This window comes from Neolamprologus brichardi, chromosome 18 (genome assembly GCF_056152115.1).
Source record: "Neolamprologus brichardi isolate AB-2024 chromosome 18, ASM5615211v1, whole genome shotgun sequence".
In the NCBI taxonomy this organism is placed as follows: Eukaryota; Metazoa; Chordata; class Actinopteri; order Cichliformes; family Cichlidae; genus Neolamprologus; species Neolamprologus brichardi.
The window spans coordinates 28,638,698-28,663,594 of NC_142121.1; the positions used below are offsets into that span (position 1 = coordinate 28,638,698).

The window sequence follows — 24,897 nt, forward strand, 5'->3', positions numbered from 1 at the left end:
ATCTTTTTTTTAATTCCATGACAGTGACTTGATAGTACTTCCTCCACTTTCTGTAATTGTCCCGATATTTTTTCTTTTTCAATCAAGTAGCCCGTTTTAATTTTCTCAACGATAAGGCCAGTAATCATTGGTCGTTACTGCCCTCTAGTGCTCACTACAGCGTGACGTTACGAGTGAACCCGACTTGAAAGGCTTGGCCATAATGAAAAGGGGAAATGCCGACTAACCCCTGAGCTTTTACTAGAATTTAAATAAACGGAAGGCTCCACTGTGGCCTCCATTTATGAGCCAGCACTTTACTCTTTAACCTCTCGGCTCAGGGCTCTTATAAGCAAACCAGTTTTCTCTTTAAAGACTATTTCTGATGACAGCAGATGTCACCCGCCGCTACCAGGCACAGATGCCGTCCTGCTTGAGGTTAAGGCAGGATGGCACCGTCCTTTCCGCATGACCGCTTCCACCAGTCAGGAGGCCAGGCCTTACACTTCTGTGCCTGCTCAAGAGCAAACCCCTTACGCTCTTTACATCACCGAGCGTGGTTTGAGTGCCATACGGGATCATATTCTATCGCGCACAAAAGCAAGGTGTCATAAAACGACCGTGCCACGTCTGAAAGCGGTAGAAATTTACGACAGCTGCTTTCGGCTGCTACTGCGGGGATCTGCAGGAGCGCATTCACCTCTTCTGTTGCAGCGATGCGCAGCCGTGCCGCATGAGTCACAGCGGCAGAAACGGCACGGATGTAAACAGGGGGCGGGCTCAGGTAGGCCTAACCTGTACTCGCCTAGCCAATAGGGAGCTGCGTATCGCTGCCTCGGCTGCAATCTCGAGGTTTCTATTGGTCATCCGAAGCGTCGATAGCCTCTGACAGCTTCGCAATTACACCGCGGAAAAAAAAGAGGAGCGAGAGAGAGAGCGCGAGGGGAAAATGATTAATCTGTCAAAGGCAAATTTGGGATCGGGATGAGAGCTCTGACATCCAGCCGAGCGTAACGCCAGCCCCCGCAGGCGAGCACCATTAATGCACAGGAGTTTCACGCTAAGCCGATGCACCGCCATAGCAGGTGGTGCTCGTGTAATCGTCCGAGGGTCTTGTGTCACTCGTCTCTGCTGCCTGATCTGCGCCTCGTTTCAGCACTGGACAGCGACCGGGCACTGAAAACACCGAGGGAATCCTGAGGCGGGGTAAATGTCACAGCCGCACAATAGCTTACCACAATCTTGGCATCAATCCCGTGCTGCATATTTTTTTTTTCTACTGGTGTTTTCTATTGCGATATCACCGTATGTGTGTGTGTCCTCTCGCCGCGAAGGATGCTTTGTTGTGCCGTTTGTTAAAGCGTGATTCGTGTTTGATTTGTCAAGCCTCCCGGAGCACGGGACTGCGCACGGTGGCGATATGGAGCTCACCGAATGCCCTTGAAAGTGTAGCCTTCATGTGTATGTGTGTGTGTGTCGCTGTGATTGTGTGTTTTTGTGTCAAAGGGAAATAGAAATAGAGAGAAATAGTGGGGGGAAGAGAAAAGGAGAGAGGGGAGGGTGGCTGTGGTGGTTGGAAGCAACTGCGCAATTGTCTCAATTGTCTGTCCCTATCTGTTCACATCTCCTCTCTGCGCCTCTCTCTCTCTCCCTCTCTCTCTTTTTCCCGCTGTATGTTTCCTTCTTGGCCTCTCTCTTGTCCGCTCTCTCTCTCTCTGTCTCTCCGCTGCTTCCACAGTCGGTCCGACCCTCGCTTGGCTCGGGGCAATGCGCGCCTAGATGACTTCACTACATCAACAAGCACCGCGGTAGTCCTGGACTAATATAGCAGAGCCACATCTTTCCCCCCTCATCTCTCCTCCTCCTCCTGCTCTCTCTCTCTCAATTCCTTCCGTCTAAAGGCACCATGGGAAACCGTGGCATGGAGGAGCTGATCCCGCTGGTCAACAAGCTGCAGGATGCCTTCAGCTCCATCGGCCAGGCCTGCAACCTGGACCTGCCGCAGATCGCAGTGGTCGGAGGCCAGAGTGCAGGAAAGAGCTCTGTGCTGGAGAACTTTGTAGGCAGGTAAAATTGACAAACAGAAATAGGATAATCCCCTCTCACTATAACCTTGAGGATGACATAAGAGGCCTATGGGGCCAATCTGACTGTGCGGAGAGTTCAGACCATCTTTCCCCTGCTTTAAGTCACAGTTGAAGCACCTTAAGGCGAGCAGATTCAGCCACTTTCTGTGCTGCTGTTTTCTTTTCTCTTTTTTTTTGGTACCACATATCCATATCTTGTGACCGCCAACAGGGGATGGAGGCTTTATTTGGGTTACAGCAGCACCTTTGGGGATTTTGGCCCAATCAGCACCAGCTGCAGGAGGCCACCTCACAACCCTAAAAATAATAACCGCTGCTTTTCCGTGAACCATGTACTGATGGCGTTATGTTCGGATGTTGTGTAAAATACAGATTGCTGCATGTAACCTTTATAAAAGCACCATCCTACTGTTCATGCAGAGGTGTCAGCTCCCACTTCTCCAAACACATGAATATTCATAATTTCTTCGCCCTTGATTTATATATCTGGGTTGTTGTTGTTTTTTTCCAACTCCATAAGCAGCAAGCAGTGAATCTGAAAATGAGAAATACATCCAGGCTCCACAATGACATTTTTCCCTGCTGTCCAGTAGCTACTAGTGTGTTATCTGCTACAAGAATCTCACTATTCTCAGACAATCATGTGTTGCCATGGTTTCTTTATAACCATGCATTTTAAAGAGATTGGGGATCTTTTAATTGACAGCTAATTATAGCGTCCCTCAGTTGTCTATTAATAGAGAGACGTACTAATCGTATATTCTCTAAATTTGATGAGAACTTTGCTTTTTAAATCGATTAGGGATCCCTTCATGTGTCCGTTTTAAGGGGAGAAGTCCACTCACTGCTCTGTCTGCAAAACAAGCTGTTGGCCGTGATGATTTCTGTGTCTCTGGAAAGAATACCAGCGGGGTTGTTGGAGCTAGGCTCAGATTCCAGACACTCGAAAGCATAAATTAGAGCATATAGTGTCGACATTTACTTTTAGATGAGAATATTTTACATGTAGGGAGCGTCTATTAAAAGATGCCATTTCATTACTACTGTTTTTGAAGCTTGACCCACACTACATACTTGAAAGTCAGTCGTTATCTGCCGCACCGATTCTGGCCACTCTTTTAAAGCGTGCCTGTCAGTGTTTATGGAGGTGCACAACTAAAATGCCATTAGCTTGAATGTCTTTGTAACCACATATTGCATGTCCTTACAAGCACGCAGTTCCAGATGGATGCATTGATTTAGTTCTGTTTCAGCCCTCATTTAGAGTCGTGATGCTGAGTAATGGTCCATCTGTCCAGCACTGGCTCTGCACAGCGCTGAATGGACAAGTAGTGGGCTTTTTAAAAAAAAGGAAAAACAACTCACCCACTTTAGGGACTTCTGAGGGCCAATATGTGTTAATAAGGTTCTTGAAACAGACCTTAAAGCATAAGAGGCAGGCTGATAGGTGCGTGGCATGCCTGCATGTGCAAGTCACTATTTTCAAATGGGAGAGCTCGCCGTCAGCGATGCAGCTCTCTATTCTGACCTGTTGTTTATCGGGTCAGGTTGTTCTTTACTGTTAGAGTTATTGGGTTGCAGTAGCAGCAGCTGAAAGCCACAGGACATGTTTTAAAATGGGCCCTTTTCCTCCACTTGTTTTGAAATGGCCTACAGCAGACTACACGAATGACACTGAAAGCTTTATGCTAGCTGTCATGCCATCGTAACTGGTGTAATTATAAGAAATTTGCCTTCCAAGGCTTCAAAGGTAGAAGCTGTAAATAACATTATCATTATGCTATCTACAGCCACTCTTGGAAAGAGGTTTACATTTGCTGCGGTTTGATGTAATGAGTTTTGATTGGCTGTCTGTCCTCAGGGACTTTCTGCCCCGTGGATCTGGCATTGTCACCCGCAGGCCCCTGGTTCTGCAGCTTATCAACTCTTCTGCAGGTGGGTGCACACAGCCACACACCCACACTTGCTAGCATGCAAACACACATGTTCTTACACACAAACACACACACACATACAAAACACACAAATGCAGCCTCCTCCTCTCTCCTTTTAAAATGGTACTGCTTTTTTTTCCCTCTCTCTCTGGCTTTTATTCCCTCCCGCTCTGGCATTATTTTCCACTCAGTCACATGCAGCACAGCCATTACTAATCTCTGTTATATGCTCTCCATTTTCATCCTCTCAGAATGGGCTGAATTCCTCCACTGCAAAGGGAAAAAGTTCACAGACTTCGACGAGGTTCGCCAGGAGATCGAGGGAGAGACGGACCGTGTCACGGGGGCCAACAAAGGCATATCTCCCGTCCCCATCAACCTGCGGGTTTACTCCCCTAATGGTGCGAAAGGAATAACTCACCTTTTTCCTCTTTTTACTGCCGAGTGCCAGTATGCAGTAACACTTTTGAATCAAACTAGAACGTGACAAGCTATGAGTCATCATACTCTCGCTCCTCGTTTGAACAGTTGGCAGATAGACTCTTAAAAAACTGGGTCATTAGAAACAAAGAAGATAGTTTTGCTTGTGAAGTTATTGTGCTGGACATGAATGAGTTTTGATGATGTGAAAGGCAGGCAGGCAACCAGATCATTTAAAGGCTCTGTGTTGATATAATTGCATAGCATATTCCGTTGTGCTGCCCTCAGATTGTTTGTGCTACTAAGAAGAGGCATTTTTTATAGCCATATAAGTTTTAGAATTAAAGGGATATGAAATAATAGACTAGCTAATTCAGCTTCCCACCTTCCGTGACCTTCTGTCAAACTGATAATGTGGATTGTCTTTCATTTTAAAAGCTAATAGCATCATCTACCTGCCATAAAATGCTGAGAGATGGCTGGCTTACTGACTAAGACTTTTATTTCATAGCACTTTATTTACCTGATTTAGTCGTCAATGGAAGTTGTTCTCCCACTGTATCTGCTTCACAGAACTTTATTGCTGCAAAAATGACTACTCGTGTTATTATAAAGCTTTAACCACAGATGATACACTTTAAAAGGTCTTTGGTTCATGCCAGCACTGGCTAATTTTAAGCTGGAAATGTGAAACTGGTCATAACTTATGAGGTAAAACTAGCTTGCAGTTAGTAAAAGCGTGCATAGCAGTGTATTTACTCATTTACCCTTTAGCTGTTTGCTCTAATTTGCTGATTTAAATTATGGTATCTCAGAGCCGCCTACATATTTAGTCACTGTTGAACAGACTGAGAAATCTAGCCAAATGCTCTAGTTATCAACCACCATAGTTAAATGAATGTTGGACTAGCTGCACATCACAGAAATGTCAAACCAGTATGGCCAGTTCTTACATTGCATTCCTCTGATTGTGCAGTATTGAACCTGACTCTCATCGACCTTCCGGGGATCACTAAGGTGCCAGTCGGAGACCAGCCCGCGGACATCGAGCAACAGATCAGGGATATGATCATGCAGTTCATCACCAGAGAGAGCTGCTTGATCCTGGCCGTCACTCCGGCCAACACTGACCTGGCCAACTCTGATGCCCTGAAACTGGCGAAGGATGTGGACCCCCAGGGTAAGGCAAGGATGCTGGGGTAAGCACCAGATATTGGGAATAAAAGAGGCTGTAGCAAGGATGTAGAATGAGAAACTGAAGGAAATGAAGTCAGTACACAGTGGCTTTGTGGTTACTGGGCCAGCCTCAGTAAGACTTTCAATCTTTGTCAGCTGCAGGGTGGGTGCTCAGTGTCTGACCTTGTGCTTTGACTGCTCTGAATGTGGAAGCAGAATTTCCCTGTAGGGAATGATCAAGTGTCACATTTTTATTAGAAACGAGGGTCTGAGAAAAGAGGAGAATGGAGATGAGGAATGCACAAATCAAATGATAAACAAGGAAAGGGAAAGAAAAGGAATGTCTTAACTTGTGTGGAAATAAAGATAGGCAGATAAGTTGGGGGTAAGAAAAAGCTGCATGAGATGAATAGAAATGATAAGAAAAGAGAAAAGAATCCACCTCATTGAAGAGTTTGACCTTCAGACAGGAGATGAAAATACACAAGTGGACAAGAGGGTGAAATAGCTAAAAAGAGGACTTGAACAGAATAACCTTGTGTGAAAGACGAATTATATCAGACAAGAAAAGTGAGGTGAAGGAATACAGGAGGTAAGCAGAAACAGAGAAAGGATGCTTTAGAGTAGAGAAAAGAAGAAGAACAAAGCGTGGAAAAAGGGAAGCACTATAGCGAGAGCTGGATGCAAAGCTGGATTAAGGCCCAGACCTTCATGAGCCCCAAATGGGAACATTTAGTATAATGGACAACAAACAATAAATGTGTAGTTAATTATAAAAGGAAGCAGATGTGTAATATAAGCTTTTTTGCTCAGTGTGAGGATTGTATAATTTTACACTGTAATAAATACAAAAAAACAAAATACTCACCAGAGTGGATTTTAAATCAAACAATCTGTGTGTAATTGAAGTGCAAGCTGTGAGCATTAATCTGGTGAGTTTGAAAAAAACAAATTCCATTCACTGTTTAGTAATTACAACCATTTTTATACAAAGTTTCCCATTTTCAGAGGTTCAAAGGTTTCTTGGTTGACCGACAGCAGTTTCATGGCCATATGAAGTCTGTTCTGTTGTTGTTAGGTAACATTTTTTGTATTTTATAGCTTTTCTCTGACATTTTAAATATGGGGCCCAAAGAAATGTGAGTGCAAGTGAGGAAGGCCATCATTTTGCCTGAAAAACCTGAGAGATATCATAAACCGTTAGTCGTAATATTATCAAGGTTTACAATCTAGAAACACCTTAATTAATGGAAAAACATGGTGCAAACCACAAGTTACACTCAAGAAGGCCAGATTAGACAGAAAACAGATCTGGAAAAAAGTTCTTTGGGCAGATGAGAGCAAGATTGCCTTGCACCAGAAAGATGAGAGGAGACGAACAGGAGAAGGAGAGCTCATGATCTGAAGGATACCACGTTATCTGTCAGACACGGTGATGGTAGCATTATGACATGGACATGTATGGCTGTGGAACTGGGTCACTAGTGTTTATCGATCATGTGACAGCTGATAGAAGCAGCAGCGTGTGAGGAGTGCTGTCGCTGCAAAACTGATCAGACAGCGGTTCACAGTGCAAATGGATAACGAGCCAAGCATACTCCAAAAGTAATTCAAAGACTTCTCAAGGAAAAGGAATATTCTTCAATGGCAAAATCGGATCCCATCCCAATAGAGCATGCGTTTCCGCTACTGAAGACAAAACTGAAGGCAGAGAGACCCACAAAAAAAAGCCTAGATGGGCATCTTAAGGGGGTAAACATAGCATATGTTGACGTTTATGGGTTCTAGACTTCAGGCAGTCACTAAATGCGAAGGAGTTTCTTTCAAGTATAGAAAACAGTTCTTATATTTAAAATAATACAAGTATTTTATCAGAAATGGCTGGAATTCCTAAACGGTTAAAGCAAAATTTTTTGTTAAACCCCTCGAATTAAAGTTGAAAGTCTGCACTTCAGTCGCATCCATACTGTTTGATTTAAAAGCAGGCAAAGCTGCAAAAAAATTGAAATCTAATCTAATTCTGTGCTTAGAAAGAGTAACCCAAAATCTTTAAAAGAAACTAGTGTTTCCTAATGACTATCACTTCCTTTCCCATTGTATGTCTTTTCGATGCCCTTTCCAGGTCTGAGGACTATTGGAGTGATCACCAAATTGGATTTGATGGATGAGGGCACAGATGCCCGTGATGTCCTGGAGAACAAATTGCTTCCACTTCGAAGAGGTGTGTGTTTGTTTTATTGCGATCTAGCCAGCTTCTATTCGGCTCTTGCCATTTCTCTTCTCCTACAGTTCCTCCGCTCTGAAAACTTCAATCTGTGTTCTTGTTCTCAGAATCAAATGTCTGTCCAGGTTTTACCTGCTTTCACATCCATTCTCTCGTTATTTTACTCGTGTAGTTGCTACTAAGGTTCTCATTTTTTTTTATATTCGTCTTTGTTCGCTCCCAGGGTACATCGGAGTGGTGAATCGCAGTCAGAAGGATATTGATGGAAGGAAGGACATTAAGGCAGCTTTAGAAGCCGAGAGGAAGTTTTTTTTGTCCCACCCAGCATACAGGCACATGGCTGAGAAAATGGGCACTCCACGCCTGCAGAAAATGCTCAACCAGGTGATCACAGGTTCTCCACCAATGCTTCTCCACCATACACTTTACATAATTAATAAGAGGGCGGCCTACTTTTTTTTTATTGTTGGCTTCCATTATACAGCACATCAGTGTGGGTGATATAAGACTGTAAGTAGATGGAAAACACACTCACGCTTTCTAGCTCAGCTCCTAATAATTTATCATTTACTGGAGGAGGCATTTCACATTTTCATTCTGCAGTGTAACTGGATGAGTGTTTGGTTAAATCCTCCTTGATTACAGTAAAATAAACAGTCCTGACTGTAATTATTCTGTATTGCAAAAAATGGCAAATATGTAACAATTATCAATGAAACCATGATTTTAATGCGTTTCATATGGTGGCTTTGTTTCTAAAGCAACTTACCAACCACATCCGGGACACCCTGCCAGCTTTCCGCAGCAAGCTGCAGTCCCAGCTGTTGGCTCTGGATAAGGAGGCAGAGGAATACCGGGGATACCGACCCGATGACCCGTCTCGCAAAACCAAGCAGCTGCTGCAGTCAGTACCCCATTTTTCCCACGGCCAAAGCATTCAGATTCGATTTTGCTGGCAGAAAATGTGTTTGCTGCAGAAATCCTACCATATATTGAATACGATGAATCATTGTCGATTTATTTTGAAGTTTTCCATTTTTCATGTTACAGGATGGTGCAGCAGTTCTCCGTGGACTTTGAGAAGAGAATTGAGGGTTCAGGGGACCAGGTGGACACAGTGGAGTTGTCTGGCGGAGCAAAAATCAACCGCATCTTTCATGAGCGTTTCCCCTTTGAGTTGGTCAAGGTGATATACTGAAGTTAAAATGAAATGCAATCACTGGGGTCACATTTAACACAGTCTTACGTCTCACAGCCAGGATTTTAAAATGACACACATACTTAGATGAAAGCTTTAAAACAACATTATATGGCAGTTGTTTGATTAAATAGGATGGTGTATCTTTTTTTTAGCCCCAATCCTCCCTGTGCATTTTCAGATGAGGGCATGTCATAAGTTGTAGCTTTGGCCTATTTGTACATATTAGTACCTAATGACATAAAACTCCACCTTCTGTTGTTTCGTGAACAGCAGAAACAGTGACACCCCTCGTTTTTTTTTCTTTCTCATTTTAACCAAATGTAAGTTTTGAAGGATGAATATGACTAAAGTACATAATTTCTTCCTTTGTTTTCCTCCTCTGCTTCCTCCCTATTCTTCATGCACACTGTAATTCCGTACTTTATTCTCTATTGTGATTTTCTTTTGAATGATCCTCAAATAGCCTCACCATTAGCGATGTTTCTTCACACTCCGAGTGCAGAATGTTCTCTCTCTTTAATCTTTCAGCATGAAGAGCTCTTGCAGTCTTCCCGCTGTCCCATCCATTACATTTGTTCAGTTCTTTCATTTCTTCCTCTCTGTTCTCCGCAGATGGAGTGTGATGAGAAGGAGATGCGTCGCGAGATCAGTTATGCCATCAAGAACATCCACGGTATCAGGTAGGGTTTTGTCTACCAGGCGAGAATATGATACTGCCTAAACTAGTCTTTGTTCCAACAATCCCTTGTACAGGCCCACATCAACTTGCCAAAAGTAGTTCATGCCAGTTTTTCAAGCTCAAGCATCCAGTTCCTCAAAGATTTTGAGCCTGTGCTCTGCTACTGCTCACAGCTTTCTGGCTGTGGCCACAGATATTCATTCTGGTATGGTGAGAAATTACCAGCATTGAACTTGGTTTTTAAAAGGCCTGAAAGTATAAAGTTCGTATGAGTATTTATGAACTGGGGTGGAGCAGGCCTTTTCTTTTATTATGTTCAGTTCTGACTATGTGTGTTTCTATATTGATTCAGCGGTGGTTAGCCACTGGAACCAAAAAAAATGCCACCCAAGCAAGAGAAAATCTGACATTTAAGACACCACCACATTTTGAGCCTGAATTCCTTCCAAAAACAAAAACAGGTCTGCAGTGACTCACGTCAGTAGAAGATGGTGATCTATTTATTTTCAGAACCACATGTGAAGGCTGTGGTTACATCTAGCTGAATCAAAACACAAATCAAAAGCAGGAATATATGTGGAACCAAAACATGTGTTACTAATGTACATCATCTCTTTTCTTGTACTCTTCGTGGGATTCAGGACTGGACTTTTCACCCCAGACATGGCATTTGAAGCCATCGTGAAGAAGCAGATCATAAAGCTGAAGGGGCCTTGTGTCAAGTGTGTGGACATGGTCATCCAGGAGCTGATTAACACCGTACGCCAGTGTTCTAACAAGGTAGCGCTTCTGCTCATTGGCTTTGTTGTACTGGAACAATATTACCAGACTGATGTTTCGGGTTTTTCTAAAGTTTTTCATTATTTACGATATTATTTCACATTCATTATGTAGAAGGAGTCATAAGCTGTTTACTATGTTTTCAGCTGGAATGCTTCCCCATGCTGCGGGAGGAAACTGAGAGAATTGTCACGTCTCATATCCGAGACAGAGAGAGTCGGGCCAAGGATCAGGTTTGTTTTGTTACTGTTTAGTAACAACTCAAAGGCAACAATACCACATAAACAAAACAAATATAAAAAAATAGCAAAGATTATCTCACAATTTTTCCAAAACTTGTCACTTGTGTACAAATGGCACATTTTGGCTTTATGTTCTGGATAGCGCCAAGCTAGCTGTTTCCCTGTTTATATTCTTCATGCTAACATAGGCTAACCCGGCTACTGCTCAAGCTAGCGAGCATCAACGAGTCTTTTGAAGCACTTTAGTGCAAATATTTGACAATGATATGACAGATTATTAAGTGTTGCATCACATGCTCTGGTTTTTAGTGAGTAAAATTTTAGCTGTCACTATGTTAGTACACTATAATACTATGAGATTACTTAGCACTAATTAGCAAGTAGCTGTGTCTCTGTTGTGTCAATACAACCTACACCTTAGCACTCCATGTCCCCCCGAACATGGTCTTTTCCTGAGAAGAAAGAAACCAACATGGACAAATATTAAAATTTGACACTGCTAAACAAACGGAATAAAAGATGGGTGTAAGCTACCATTATCTCACTGCTTCTTTCTGATGTTTTTGAGAGCTTCTACTGTCAACATCTTTAAAATAATTTAATGTAATATACAAAATAGATAAATAAAATAAATCAAATCTTTGCAAAATAATAGATATGACAATTTGACCTGTGAAACTGCATGTTCATAGGCTAATAACATGTGATTGACACATTGTTAAGTCAATGACAGTGCAGTTTCATACAGATAATCTAATACTTTGAAACACAATGATAAAGATTCAATTTTGTTTTATTCAACATGAACCAAAATTAGTGACTGAGACCACAAACTGAACAGGTCAGTGTTTACATCAGAAAGCTGTTTCCCTATAGATTTCTATAGGATTGGAAGTTACTTGCAACCAATGCAGGTTTAAGGCACTTCAGCATTGACTTCATTTTTCCAACCCAGAAGCCACATTTGTGTGTCATACTGTCTATGATTCATAACAGGGTTTCACAAACCAGTTTGTGACACACTGGATATATGTCCATTTTTTTCAAGTACAGAAAAAACTGTGGTCTTAATGCTGCTTGTCCAACTAAAGAAAGTCAATGCGGATATTTTTCCCAAATTCACACATTGATTTTCATTTCCAGGTTCTGCTGTTGATTGACATCCAGCTCTCTTACATCAACACTAACCACGAAGACTTCATTGGATTTGCTAAGTAAAGAGTCAATCCCCCAACTTAGCTCTACTATGATGCATTCTTTAATACTGCTCATGTCAGGCTAGTAAAAACAAATGCTTAGAAACTCCTCTTTTACCCCATCATGTTTGTCACCTTCTCTTTTCTCTGTGTTTGCCTCTCATCTCTGCATCGCCCTTCCATCTCTGTTTTGTTGCTTCTGGGCGGCAGCGCGCAGCAGAGGAGCAGTCAGACTAATAAGAGCCAGAGTTCAGCAGGCAATCAGGTGAGCATTTGTCACGTCTCGTGTGTCAAACAGTGGAGGTCGAGGGAGTACTGCACACCCACACAGCGGCAAGATGGCTACTGCAAAGAAAATACAAAGAGCTGAAATGAAAGAGATCTTGTGCAAAGCACTCTCTTTCATTTGAGTAAATCTTATGCATTGCACAAACATTATGTTATATGCATTTTACCTTTGCATTGTTTTCTTAGATTATGTTATTACTTATTTCTCCCTTTCGTCATGCATGTTGTATTATGTTTTAATTGGGCACCAACTTTGAACAGTGTGTTTTATTTTGATCTCTATATTTCTTTATTTTTATTTGCTTCCAGTAGCCTTAGTGAAAGAATCTCTTGGGTTCTGTTACTTTTTGCCACCATCATCACTGGTGTTGTTGTTGTTGAGACATTTCCCTTTGTTTGAACCCCTCCTGTGTCATCAAGGTGCCACTTTGCATTTCATCCCCATCCCTTAGTGAGAATCTCAGCTGCCCTCTTAGCTGGGTGTCTGTTGGTGAGTATCGCTCATTGTGGGTTATGGTTTGCAATGTAATTTGTGCCTGCAGTAACAACTCAGCCCATTGTGTGGTGCTCTCCAGCACTGCTACATAAAAGAAAACATTTCCCCTCATTTTCCACTCTGACAGGTAAAGAATGCTAATTGGCTGTGTACACTTCTGTTGGCCAGAGGCTCAACAGAGGCTCAACTTTAAAACAAGTTGCATTAGAAAATTTGCCTTTTTCTTAAGTGCCACATGGTGTCTAAAACCCCCACATCCCTTCCTGTTGTAGGCCTCCTCTCCTCCTGCATCAGGCCTGATCGTAAGAGTTTTCTTTAATAAATGTGTGCTTTCTAACACCGCCTACACCCACCAAGGCCCACAGACTACAGGGGGTTACCAGCTAAACATGTAATAGTGAAAATGTGCTTTTGGCATGGCTGTTAAAGTAAATCTCTAAGATAAGATAAGAAAAAAAGATTTCTTTTTGGTGTCCTGTGATGCTTTCAGCTACAAAGCAGCTCTCTCATTTGGGCCTAAGACACAAAGGCTTTGTAATGATTCGGGTAACCTCCTTTGTGAGTCTTAGGCGGTGTAAGACTGACAGTAATCTAACCTAATAATCACTTGGCACTGTGCCCTCTGGCCTGTTTATGTAGGGCTTGTAGGGTTAATACACCACAGGAGACACACACACACACTCTGTGTGCTTGAAACACTAAACACGGCGGTCACTTAACCAGCTAACACGGGCCTCTGCTTGTGGCATTGCGAGCACAGTGAATGAGATCGCACTGACACATAGTCACACGCTCGGCTCTGCCGTGAGTCACAAAGACACACCTAACCTGACCTTCACACGCATTTCATCGCAAGTCATGCTTTGGGTGATTTGCACTAATTTGCGGTGTCCGTCTTGAAAGGCGGAGGAGTCGTTGATCATTAGGACCGTGTTGTTCTCTTTCTTTTACGTGTAGTTTATGTTTTTATTTACTTTTTTGGGGGGAGGGTTTGTCCGTAGATGTCTTCCTGACTTTCTGACCTCACCTCCTTCCACCTCACAGGTCATCCGCAAAGGCTGGCTGACTATTAACAATATCAGCATCATGAAGGGAGGAGCCAAGGAGTATTGGTTTGTCCTGACAGCTGAGAGTCTCTCCTGGTTCAAGGATGACGAGGTAGGTTTAAAGCGGCTACGATCAGTATTTTTTATACAATGTTATTTCTGTGGCTCAAATGTGCTGTGTGAGGCGTTGGCTGTTGTGATGAAACCAGATAGGAGGGGCCAGGATTTAAGTGTTTGGATTCAGTATCCACGCTTGTCTCCTTATAGTTAATTAGACTTTTTGACTTTGAATTTTTTGTTTCTTCCTGAAAATACTGATATGATGTCACACGTTTACTATACTGGGATAAAAATAACTAAAACTTAAAGACGCTATGCTGAAAGGAAGCAGCATTCAGCTTTCTACATGGATACATGACTCAAATCACTGGTCAGAAAGAATTTTATTTATTTATTTATTTCAGTTATCCTTGAAAATATCAAGTACAGACCAACCAGCAGCAGCATACTGGTCTTGTAGCTGAGCACACCATCTGCACCACAAGCCTGCATGAACAGGATGAAGCATTCGGTCCATCCTCCTGGCTTAATCTTGGTGGGCTGATGTCTATCTGCCTGTCTGTGCCTGCTGTACAGGTTGGAGGATATTCTGCACAGCAAGTGTAGATAGGCAGACACACTGCAACTCCCTCAGCCAGTCGGTGTGGTCTCTGCTTGTTTATTGGGCCTCGTTTAGTCTCTTGCTGTGGTACGGCTCCAAAAAGGGGAATGCACAGAGACAATAGCCTTCTCTGCAGCCTTCATTACAACATATGTGCTTCCAATTGGGCGTTCTTTTCGACTGCTTTTTGTGCATTTTTCAGGCATTGCTGAGCGGCAGATCATCACAGTGATGGAGCAGTTTACTGTATGAGTCACCATTGCGAGGAGTTTTGGCCACATTTCTGTCATTCACTCAGTCTTTCCGTTCATCTTGTGTTTTGCCTCGAATCCCCCCCTCAACCCCCCTCATATCTCTCTTTCTTCTCTCCCCACCTCTTTCCTTTGGGAGTTTAGGCATTTGCTTCTTCTTCTTCTTTTGCAAATTTGGAACAGGACCAAATCCCAACCAAATGTTCAATCGCAGACACCCAAAATATATGAAAGCACACTCAGCACTGAGACCAGCACATGGGGCCACGCAGCGCCGAGTCCAAAGATTGTCATTTGAGACGTCGGTGTGGTGGTGCAGGAAATTATAGACTCCGCTGGCTTCGCCTTGTATATTTCTGTTTTACACTCTGTGAACTTTCTATAGTCCCAATGCACGTGCACGTGCACGTGCACATGCGTGGATGCACATAGACACATCTGCGCACTCACCCACTCTCTCCCTCTCTCTCTCCCTCTTAATGTGGCTGCCAGTTACTTTGGAACTGCCTGCATTCTTGGCAGGAAAATTATAAGTTTGTAATCCAAACATGAGCCTCCAGTGTTTGCGGTGAAGAGAAACCCCTCGACTCAATATCAGTGCCCTGCTCAACACCCCCCCTCCTCCTTCCCGCAATTCGACCGACCTTCAACATCCTTACCAATCACTTCATGACAGTCATTTCCTTTAATCCTTCATATGTGTAATGCTTAAATGTGTCACAGTGTGCAAAAGAGCTCCAGCACAAGATCTCAACTTAATAGACGGAATAATCGCTCTTAGCTGACGCCATATTTATGAGTATAGCTCTCTTTTGTTTTATTTGCGTTATCGCACTTTTCCTATCAGCCTTTAGCATTTAGCGTTCGACACCTTAGAAGTCTACTATAGCTCCTTTGTCCTGTGCCTCACAGTTTTCCAGTCCCATTCTGACCACCCACTGAAATAACTTCCCTGGAGGTGTCTGACTGTATTTTCAAACTCCACTTGATTGATTGGCCCTTCGTTCCTTTGGCTTGTGTTTGATGCTTTGCAGCCACATTCGCTCCTCCTCCTCGTCCTCCTCCTCCCCAATCCCCCCACCCCCACTTCCACAGGACCACATCTTCATCAGAGGCACCAGGCTAGCAGCCCGCACATTTACTCATTCATGCCATAAATTATGCGAGCTTGTGGGTTAAAGCTTCTGATCGGACTAGGGAATATAGATTCTTTTTTTTTCTTCTTCTTCTTTTTACACCCCGGTTTTTCAAAGCTGCACTTAGTGTTGGTGATGTTTGGTGATATATGTTTATTCCCCAAAAGAACCGAAAGAAAAGTGGTGAGCGTTAGAGGGCGCTTTGGACAAAATACAGATGATACGGAACAAATACAGACTGCAAAAAGATTCAAAATAGTGAAGAGTGAGGAAGAAGCAAAAGATGCAATAAAAACAAACCCACCCCACACACACACACATGTCGAAGACCTGAAATAGAAACAGAGAGAGAGAAAGGGACACAGAAAGACAGACTGACAGAAGAGGGTCCATGCCCAGTCTAACCAATGTGCAGACTACTGTACACCAGTATGACAATGAACAGGTAGTCTGAACACTGGGTGGACGGAGCCGGAATTAGAGCCAGGCCTTGTGCGCTGGTTTTCCTGCTTCCCCAGATGCTTGCGGCTCCGTCGTCCGAGCCCTCCCTTCGCCTCCTCTCCATTTTGGCAGCAAAGGATCCAGCGTGTCGAAAACTTTTCAAAAAAGCGAGATTCTGTCTCATCCGCATTCGTCTCTTTCCCCCCTTTTGGTTTTTGGGTCGCATCTCTCGTTTATTTGTTTTGGTGGGCGTTTAAGCTCGGGGTCCCCTCGCGGTCCGTTTTGGTCACGCCGGCCATGAGGAGTATCCAGCCTTGACGTGGCATATTCGCTCAGACGACCGGGACAGACTGGCTACACGTTCAGGGAGGGGATATTACAAAAAAGAGGGAAAGAGAGAGACGGAGGGTGGGGGGGGGGGAGGCAGAGGGGGGGAGTGAGTGAGTGAGTGAGAAAGGGAGAGGAAGAGGGAGGGGACCTGTGTGACCATATATGGGTTGTAGTGACCCCTTGGGGAATAGAACACAGAAGCGTCTGCAGAGTTTTCCTGCGTCTTCTTCTCCCGTCCTTATCTCCTTCAATTCTTACCTGCAAGCATCTAGCACCACGTTCCAGACCATCGCTCCAGATGTGGACTTTCTTCTGCAAATCTTTCGTAAATCCACTTCAGCACTTCTTCTTCTCGGTCTTTCCTCCTCCCTCCTTCAGCCGCCATCTCTTTAACTTCTCCCTCCTTCCCTGCTTCCCTGTGTGCTGCTAAGCACTACCAGATGTTGAGTTTTAACGCCAGGCTGTCATTTAATCTCTCTTGCTCCCTCTCTCTCTCTCTTTCTCCCTCATTCAAAAAAAAAAAAAGAAGAAGAAGAAAAATCAGGCAGGAAGTGGGCCCCTCTGGAATGGGAAGGAAAAATATTGAAAAAATATTGAGGGGGAGGGATAAAAGAAAAAAAAAAAAGACAGTTAAGAAAGATGAAGGCTGGGATGAAAAAAATAAAAGATCTGTCACAGCTCCTGCCAGAACCTGTGTGTCATCCACATCCACACCACTGCTTGAGCGGTGTGTTATCTGGACCTCCTGTGCGATTATATCAGCGTTTTCTCCTTCTTAACCACGACCAGAGTTTCCCCGCCCGTCAGCTACCAGCTCTCCACCAGCAAAACGCACCGTGAAGAACGACTGTTTCTTGACCCACACTGTAATGACTTCCACATGTGCTCTCCTTCTCCCTTTTTCTTTCTCTGTTTCTCCCTTCCCACCTACTCACCCCACTGCCCCCCCACCCTCTTACCTCCCACTCTCATTTCTCCCCCATTCCTTCTCCCTCCTGTCCGTCCTCTTACTCTTTCAGCTCTTTTTCCTCTTTTACAAAAAAAAAAAATGGATGTCACCTTTTCTCTTACCTGTGTCACATAATGCTGTTCTTTGCATGAGAGATGAAAATGTTTCGGTTAAAAAAAGTGATTGCGCTACGTACCTTCTGCTTTCCTGGTCCGCAGGAGAAAGAGAAGAAGTACATGCTGCCCCTGGACAACCTGAAGGTGCGCGACGTGGAGAAGAGTTTTATGTCCAGCAAGCACATATTCTGCATCTTTAACACGGAGTCAAGGTCAGCTGAGAGACCTTCAAATATCTGCTTTTTTATTAACCTTTGTAATAGTCGGATTTATAGATGCCTAGAGGAACCAAGACTTATTAGAGCACACGCATGGAGAAGACGGAGGCCTGTGTGTTGAAGCAGAGGCTGAAATGTTTGGGATTATGTTTCTTATAGTGGAGTGTGAATACAGGTTAAGACAAGCTACAAAGATTTAGGTTCGATCCTTCTCAGTTTTTGAAGTTTGACAGTTACATTTGATGTACATTTTTTTAGACAGCGCATGTTATAAAAAATTGCTGCAACAAACTGAGGTCCTTGAAGGTCTTGATGTTGCAGTAGTGAGCAGATGTACGTGCAGAGTGCCAAAACACCATCTAGCAAATAAGCATATACATATGTTGATTTGTTCATATTTAAAAAGAGGCTTGGATGTGTCATTTGATTCTGTTCATCAACTGAGCACCACTAACTCTAATCAGAGGCATTCTCAGAGGAATAGATATGAAGAATGTAAAAAATAAAGAAACTGCAACACTGGCAGGCCTAATGCTGCAGAAAGAATTGTTACTTTGATTGTCACAAGCATGGAGAATAAAATAAATAGGTAAAATAAAGAGATTAACATATTTAAGTTACTGCTCAGTGTGTGCTCTCTGCCGCTGTTTATTTTTAACATGATAGCCTCACATTAGAGGTTTGAAACTTTAAACTGCACATTCTTAAATATTAAATGTCACTCTGTGAGTTCGACTCAGACTCTTTCATAGCCTAAAAGAAGAAATGGAAATTACTTTAGTTTGTGGCCAGTTAAAGGTGAAGGGAAATTACTTTTATTGATCGAATAATCTTGGCGAGAGATCGCCTTCACATGTACCTGATCAGTTTTCTAAGTTTTGTTCCTATTAACTTAAAAAATTTGACATTTGACATTGTCATCTGAATTTGATTATGTGCAAATACAGTGACAATGCATTACAGTAGGGGTGTCAAACAGAAGGTATGAGGGCCAGAATCGGTCCGCCAAATATTCTCATCTGGCCCATTGGGCTGCTTTGGCAGATGGGAAGAAGGCATGAATTTTAGACTTTTAACTATAATTTTTATTGGTTTTACAGCTTTTCCAACTGATAAAGACGTCATTCATGACCATTCATATTGCATCAAAGTAAATAAGTAATAGACAAAGCATTAAATGCATTAAATTAAAGTTCCTCTCCCTTTTACTGTCTGCTATAGAAATGTATGATTTTTACAGTGGGTTCAACTTGGCCTTCTGTTTGATACTGTATCAGAAGCCAATTTCAAATTGAGAAATCCAGATTATTTGCTTAATTAAATACACTCTTCTACTTTTTTACATGGGATAATACAGATTATGAGCTTTGTTCTCGCTTTGTCTCACACATGCTCTCCTGTCCTCAGGAATGTGTATAAGGACAATCGCACCCTGGAGTTGGCCTGCGACTCTCAGGATGATGTGGACAGCTGGAAATCGTCTCTCCTGCGTGCTGGGGTCTATCCTGAGAAGACAATTACGGTTGGAAAGAATTCCATTAATTTAGCTCCTTTCATTTCGTTTTTATGTAGAGCCAGTTGCTGAGAGCATGAGGCTTAAGGCAGGTCAGTTTTAAGGTTAGAGTTAATAAAAACATATTTAAAGAAAACTTGAAGTGAACAAAAAGTGATGCAGTTGCAGCAATGAAAAAAATTCAATAAACCAAATGAGGCAAATACAGAAAGCCAGCAGGAAAAGACACAGGACAGGGAGACAAGACTATGATCAAATATCACATGGATTATTTGCACAGACAAGGCACAGGTGAACTAAATCAAAAAAATAAAGAGGGCAGGGTGAAGAACAAAGATGTGAAAGGTCACAGAAATCCACATAAGCAACTAACCTTTACAATAAAATGGGAAGGTTACAACTACATACAGGGCAACATGGGAAAAGGAAAACACTCGTGTACACATAACATACGGTGACTTTTGATCCCACATGCTATGCTTTAAAGTAAAAAACAAATCCAATATAAAATATACAGAACAAAGCAAACTTATAGAAAATCTGAAGTTACCATGCAAATGTACACTTGCCAGCATGGATCTAAATGTTGCCTTTCTACATCTGCAGGTTGAGAGTGAGACCACCACCAGCACAGACAACTTCTCCATGGACCCTCAGCTTGAGCGTAAAGTGGAAACCATCCGTAACCTGGTGGACTCTTATATGGCTATAGTCAACAAGTGCATCAGGGACCTCATGCCCAAGACCATCATGCATCTCATGATCAACAATGTAAAAATAAATACTTAAATGTCTTCATTAAATAGGAAACAAAGACAATTTTTCTTTGGTTGTTACTGTATTAAAACAGCAGAAGGACTGTGCTTTTTCTTCATTTTCACAATCATGATTTTCCATCTTCCACTACCTCTTTCTGCCACTAGGTGAAAGACTTCATCAACGCAGAGCTGTTGGCCCAGCTGTACTCTGCCGGTGACCAGAATGCCCTAATGGATGAGTCCCAGGAGCAGGCCCAGAGGAGAGACGAGGTACTGAGAACCCACCAGGCCTTGAAGGAGGCGCTGGCTATCATTGGTGATATCTCCACTTCTACCATTACTGTCCCACTGCCTCCACCTGTTGACACCTCCTGGGTGGGAGGATCTACTGGTGGTCGCAGGTAAAGTAAAATTACAGTACACATGGAGACTGTGACCATTTAAAATAAAGGCATTTGGTGGTATGACGATTTTCTGTTACCGCATATCTTGCCTTGTCCAGGTCTCCTCCTCCCAGCCCCACTGCTCCAAGGAGGATGTCTTCAGGCCAACGTCCAGCTCCCAGAGGGGCCCCGCCACCACCAAACCGCCCAGGACCCCTGGGGCCCTTCAATAACAGTGCTGATAGCCCTCAGGCTCCCAGCCGCCCAAACCGGGCCCCTCCTAGCATCCCAAGGTGAGTACAGTCCTCGCTTCCAGTTCTCTTTTCTTTGTATTAATTAAGTACTCTATTCATTTACTGACTGAATAAAATATGGAATCACCTAGAAATGATCAAGTTTGAGAAAAGTAAATCCAGAAACAGCTCTTTATGTGCTCTTTATGAGTTTTATATTTTTCAGCAGCAATCTGCTCTCCCGGGGCTTCTGTAGTAGTCAACTAACAATAGTTGAGCAGTGAGCTGAAGTAGATGCCGTTTAATATTAATACAGATTCTTCTGTAAGTCACATGGTATACCTAAAAGTAAAAAATACACAGATTTTGAAATAAAATGGAACATGAAACTAATTCTCAGGAGAAGGAGGTTTGAGCAAATGTGCATTAGCTTTCTGGCAAAGACCATGTGGAACATCCCTCACACTGATCTCACTGGCATTTCTGTATTTTACTGTAAATATGTTAAATGCACTGGTTTCATATCTACTTGTGCGCTCAAAGCAGTTTATACAATATGGCTCATTCATTCATTGACACCCACTCCAACAAGCCCTTTTTCAATGCTAAAGGGCTTTCTAGCTAACATTCACACACTTAACACAAAGCTACCACCATCGCCGTTTACACTAGCTCAGCACAAGGCAGGAAACAGCTAGTACTTAAAGGTTACACAGTTAGCCAGTATAATGTAACACATTATATCTGCTCATATGTGTACAAAAACAAACTTAAAGAATTTGGAATTTGATGCCAGACATTCTGACTGAGCCAACCAGGCTAGCTTACGCTAGGCTAAGCTAACTTACTGCTAGTAGTAGCTTAATATTTAGCTTACAGAAATGAGCACAGTATAATACAGACTTGTATTTCCCAAAATGACAAACTGCTTCAATAAAAAATCTCTACATTCCTCAGATTTTATATTTATTTGGCTTTAGTGTGGAAGACAAAGTTTTTACTTTTTCTTGTTAATTTCCTCTTTACATATCTTATTCACAATATAAAGAAATATCTTTTAAATTTGTGTGAACACTAAAGGTTACTCTCTTATCTCGTCTTCCCTTCTCTTCTTTTTTCTTCTCATCTTTTCTAAAATCACCTTATATTCCTGCTCCACGGCACCTCACACCACATAATTACCTATACTTTTCCTAAGTCGGCGGCCCCCTCCATCTCCTACAAGACAAGTCCCTCCATAATCATATAAAGGGATTCCCCATATCCTTATCTCCTTCCCTTATCCATTTCATCCCCCCACTCTTAGCCATGGCTCTGCTGTCCTGGTCTCTTCTTAGTGCTGACACTGAAGTCTTTGACCCCCTTTGACCCTCGATTTCCTGCCAGGTGACGATGTCCATATATTTATGTACAATATGGTACTTGTCTTGTGGTGTATGTGTACGTGTGCTTGTTGCTCGCCTGTGGTCCAGGTTTGCTTAGCAGGTCCACTACCCAGTATCGGTCCCTGGAACCTCTCCCCCGTCCACAAACCCTTTGCCAAGTCAACCACCGCCCCCACTTTGCTGCTTCTACATGAAAATACGCTCAGCAGTCGTACTGCCCTACTCATTCCAAAATGCAGCATGGCACATAAGCTGCTTTTATTGCATGGGAGTGTATGTGTATAGAGTGCGTGCGTGTATGCGTGTTTTGTGCGTATGTATATGGGGGAGGGACTAATTTGCCTATATGTAGGCTGAGTTTGATTTAGTATTGTATTAATTTATTGTATAATGCCCCCTCCCCTCCTAAGTGTTAAATATCAGCTTGATGTTCTCTTAGGAACAGAAGTTGTAACTTAGTATATGTGTGAATATGCATTTTCGTGTGCGGATAACTCTGTGTATGTGCGTGCGTATGGGCGTGCGGGAACACGTGAGCATGTGCTGTCTGTCTGCACGTTTGTTGGCGTTTCAGTTTCTATTTGTTTTCATGGTCAAAGCTGTTAATGATGAATCAAAAAACCCTCCGGGGTCAATTTTAATGTTGGACTTTTTGTGAGTTGTTCCTGTGTTGTAGTAGCAGCCATACACACATAGCAAGGCTGAGGAGCACCTTCAGTATTCTCTCTATATAGAAAACAGCCTCAATACTGCATTTAACCTCGTCATAGGTGTCCACCTGTGCTGTAACAATGGTCAAATTGTGACCCTTGCAGCCTTAAGCTTCGATGCAGACGCTGACAGTAAGATGAAAAGAGAAAGAATACCTATTTTAACGTGGCAGAACACACGTTCATCCATTAACAAAGAAAGGACATGTTCTTACATGTTTCCATTTAGCCTTTTTCTCAGGTTCGAAACATGCGACTCCATGCATATCATGACTAGCATTCCTATTTTCAAACTCTTCTAGTCTCTTCCGTTTTACTCGCAATCACTTAAGCTGGCTGGTCAGCGTTTGTATCAGCGCTCAAGGTTGTATTGTCAACGTATAAGTGCTTCTCTGTCAGTTTGTTATTGTGTATGTGGGCCTAAACTGTGTTCTAATGTATATAAAGTAGGTAATGATAAGGAGATACTGTACCTGTGGACTATAAAGACCTCATCAAGGATCCTAGCGCTTTAATCGTTCTCTCTCGTGTCTCTACTCACTAAATGCTCTCTTCTCTCTAATTTAGACTGCCTTACCGGCATGAACTACAATTCTGTATTGCCAAAGCTAAATGTAGAAGGGGATAGGTAAAGGTAATTTAAAAAAAGATAAATCTGCTGATGACCAACAGCAAAACGGTTCCATTTGTAGTGAAACTGCATTGTTTAGCAGAGGGCGTACTGTTAAATTGGGGAAATGCATCAGTTGTTATTTTCTGTGTCTCTGTATCTCTCCTCAATAAACTTCTCCCTCATAATGTCACACTTTGCCAGACTCTTTATTGTTTCATTCACAGGATTTTAGACTTGTATTTCTATGCAGGTTTAAAAATTAAATGTGATTATTGGTACATTTAGTATCTTATTATTACTTTAACTTCAAAAATATTTGATTCAAACTTTTTGGTTAGAAGATGGCACTTTTAGTGAAAAGGAGGACTTAACAGAAGAGGTTCACCTGAAGAAACAGGATGAGCACACAACTGTAAAATGAACAGAAATGATACTAAAGCTTTGTAAAATGTAAATAAAAACACAAATTAATCACTTTCCAAAAGAGGAAAGGGACAAAAAAAACTGAAAAAGTTGTATAATGCTAATAAACACATGGTGGAACATCTCACAAGTAATAAAGTCAATTACCAAATAATCTAGTAAATTCACCATCTATGGTACATAATATCATTAAATGATTCAGAAAAATGAATCTTTGTATGTGAAGAACAAGGATAAAACTTGTACTGAATGGCCACAAACTGTCCTGTTTGTTGACCAATAACTATTTATACATTTTGAAAATCTGATCTCAAGATACACTTATTTACTTCCAAAGCTAGCATCCATATTTCCATGGGATGGTGCACATGTGAACAATGTCGTGAACAATATGTGCATTTTTTGGAGCAACATGTAATCTCGACAAGCTATTTGGCACAGAAGGCCTTGCTTACATAAGCAAAGCAATGCCAAACCAAGTTCTGCAAGTATTAAAACTGCATGGTGTAGTGATTTGGCACTACATAAATAAAATTGAATAAAAAAAATGCTTTCAAAACTGCAGCCATTTCTCTCCTCAAAGGTTTTAAAGTCTTATTTATGTGCTATCTTGGAGCCCAGAGATGCTAGATTTAGCTAAATGGTTATTGTTCTTTATGTAAAAAGTGTTTAAAAATGTTAAAAAAGTAGTCTTAGCATTAATTGCATTTATGCATTTAGAAGTTTCAGTTTGTGAGCATTACAAACTGAAACAGTACAAAAAGGTCAGTCCGTGGCAATTTCCTCTGTTCATCCAGCCCAAACATCAATGTGTGGACAGAGGACTGCACATCTCAGATTAACAACAATGATCTTGTCGTGTTTGCTGGATCAGAGTGTTTTACACTGGCTATTTGTTTTCCTCAACTAAAACAAAGGTTTGTTACAGTTTCTATGCTTTTTTTGTGCAGACATTAAGCCTTCCATAATGTAGAAAATGTACTACTTCTGCATAGAGATGGTGATGTGTGTAAGATATATATAATGAAC

At 42.3% G+C, this 24,897-nt stretch overlaps 1 protein-coding gene across 3 annotated transcripts; it reads left to right on the top strand.

Annotated features, from left to right (window-relative positions):
- Nucleotides 1-846: 846 nt before the first annotated feature.
- Nucleotides 847-23,635, top strand: dnm3b (dynamin 3b). 3 transcript variants are annotated; one of them, XM_087832542.1, is made up of 22 exons: nucleotides 847-1,185; nucleotides 1,718-2,046; nucleotides 3,928-4,001; nucleotides 4,252-4,401; nucleotides 5,397-5,600; nucleotides 7,719-7,817; nucleotides 8,044-8,204; nucleotides 8,582-8,724; nucleotides 8,871-9,006; nucleotides 9,634-9,701; nucleotides 10,342-10,480; nucleotides 10,627-10,713; nucleotides 11,866-11,936; nucleotides 12,129-12,183; nucleotides 12,975-13,004; nucleotides 13,747-13,860; nucleotides 17,735-17,844; nucleotides 19,258-19,372; nucleotides 19,970-20,134; nucleotides 20,287-20,522; nucleotides 20,624-20,797; nucleotides 21,936-23,635. In XM_087832542.1, exons 2-22 carry the CDS (start codon nucleotides 1,886-1,888, stop codon nucleotides 21,976-21,978), a joined length of 2,535 nt encoding a protein of 844 aa, XP_087688668.1. In that variant the 5' UTR covers nucleotides 847-1,185; nucleotides 1,718-1,885; the 3' UTR covers nucleotides 21,979-23,635. The 3 variants fall into 3 exon arrangements, with proteins under 3 accessions (XP_087688668.1, XP_087688666.1, XP_087688667.1); XM_087832540.1 differs by lacking the exon at nucleotides 12,975-13,004; XM_087832541.1 differs by lacking the exon at nucleotides 12,975-13,004 and having other exon boundaries at nucleotides 21,963-23,635.
- The last annotated feature ends 1,262 nt before the right edge of the window (nucleotides 23,636-24,897 follow it).

Bases quoted from the DNA above. Each gene is read 5' to 3' on its own strand.
- dnm3b (XM_087832542.1), top strand. From the start codon at position 1,886: ATGGGAAACCGTGGCATGGAGGAGCTGATCCCGCTGGTCAACAAGCTG. The intron at 8,725-8,870 runs GTCAGTACCCCA...TTCATGTTACAG, and splicing joins AAAACCAAGCAGCTGCTGCA to GATGGTGCAGCAGTTCTCCG. The intron at 10,714-11,865 runs GTTTGTTTTGTT...TTTCATTTCCAG, and splicing joins AGAGTCGGGCCAAGGATCAG to GTTCTGCTGTTGATTGACAT.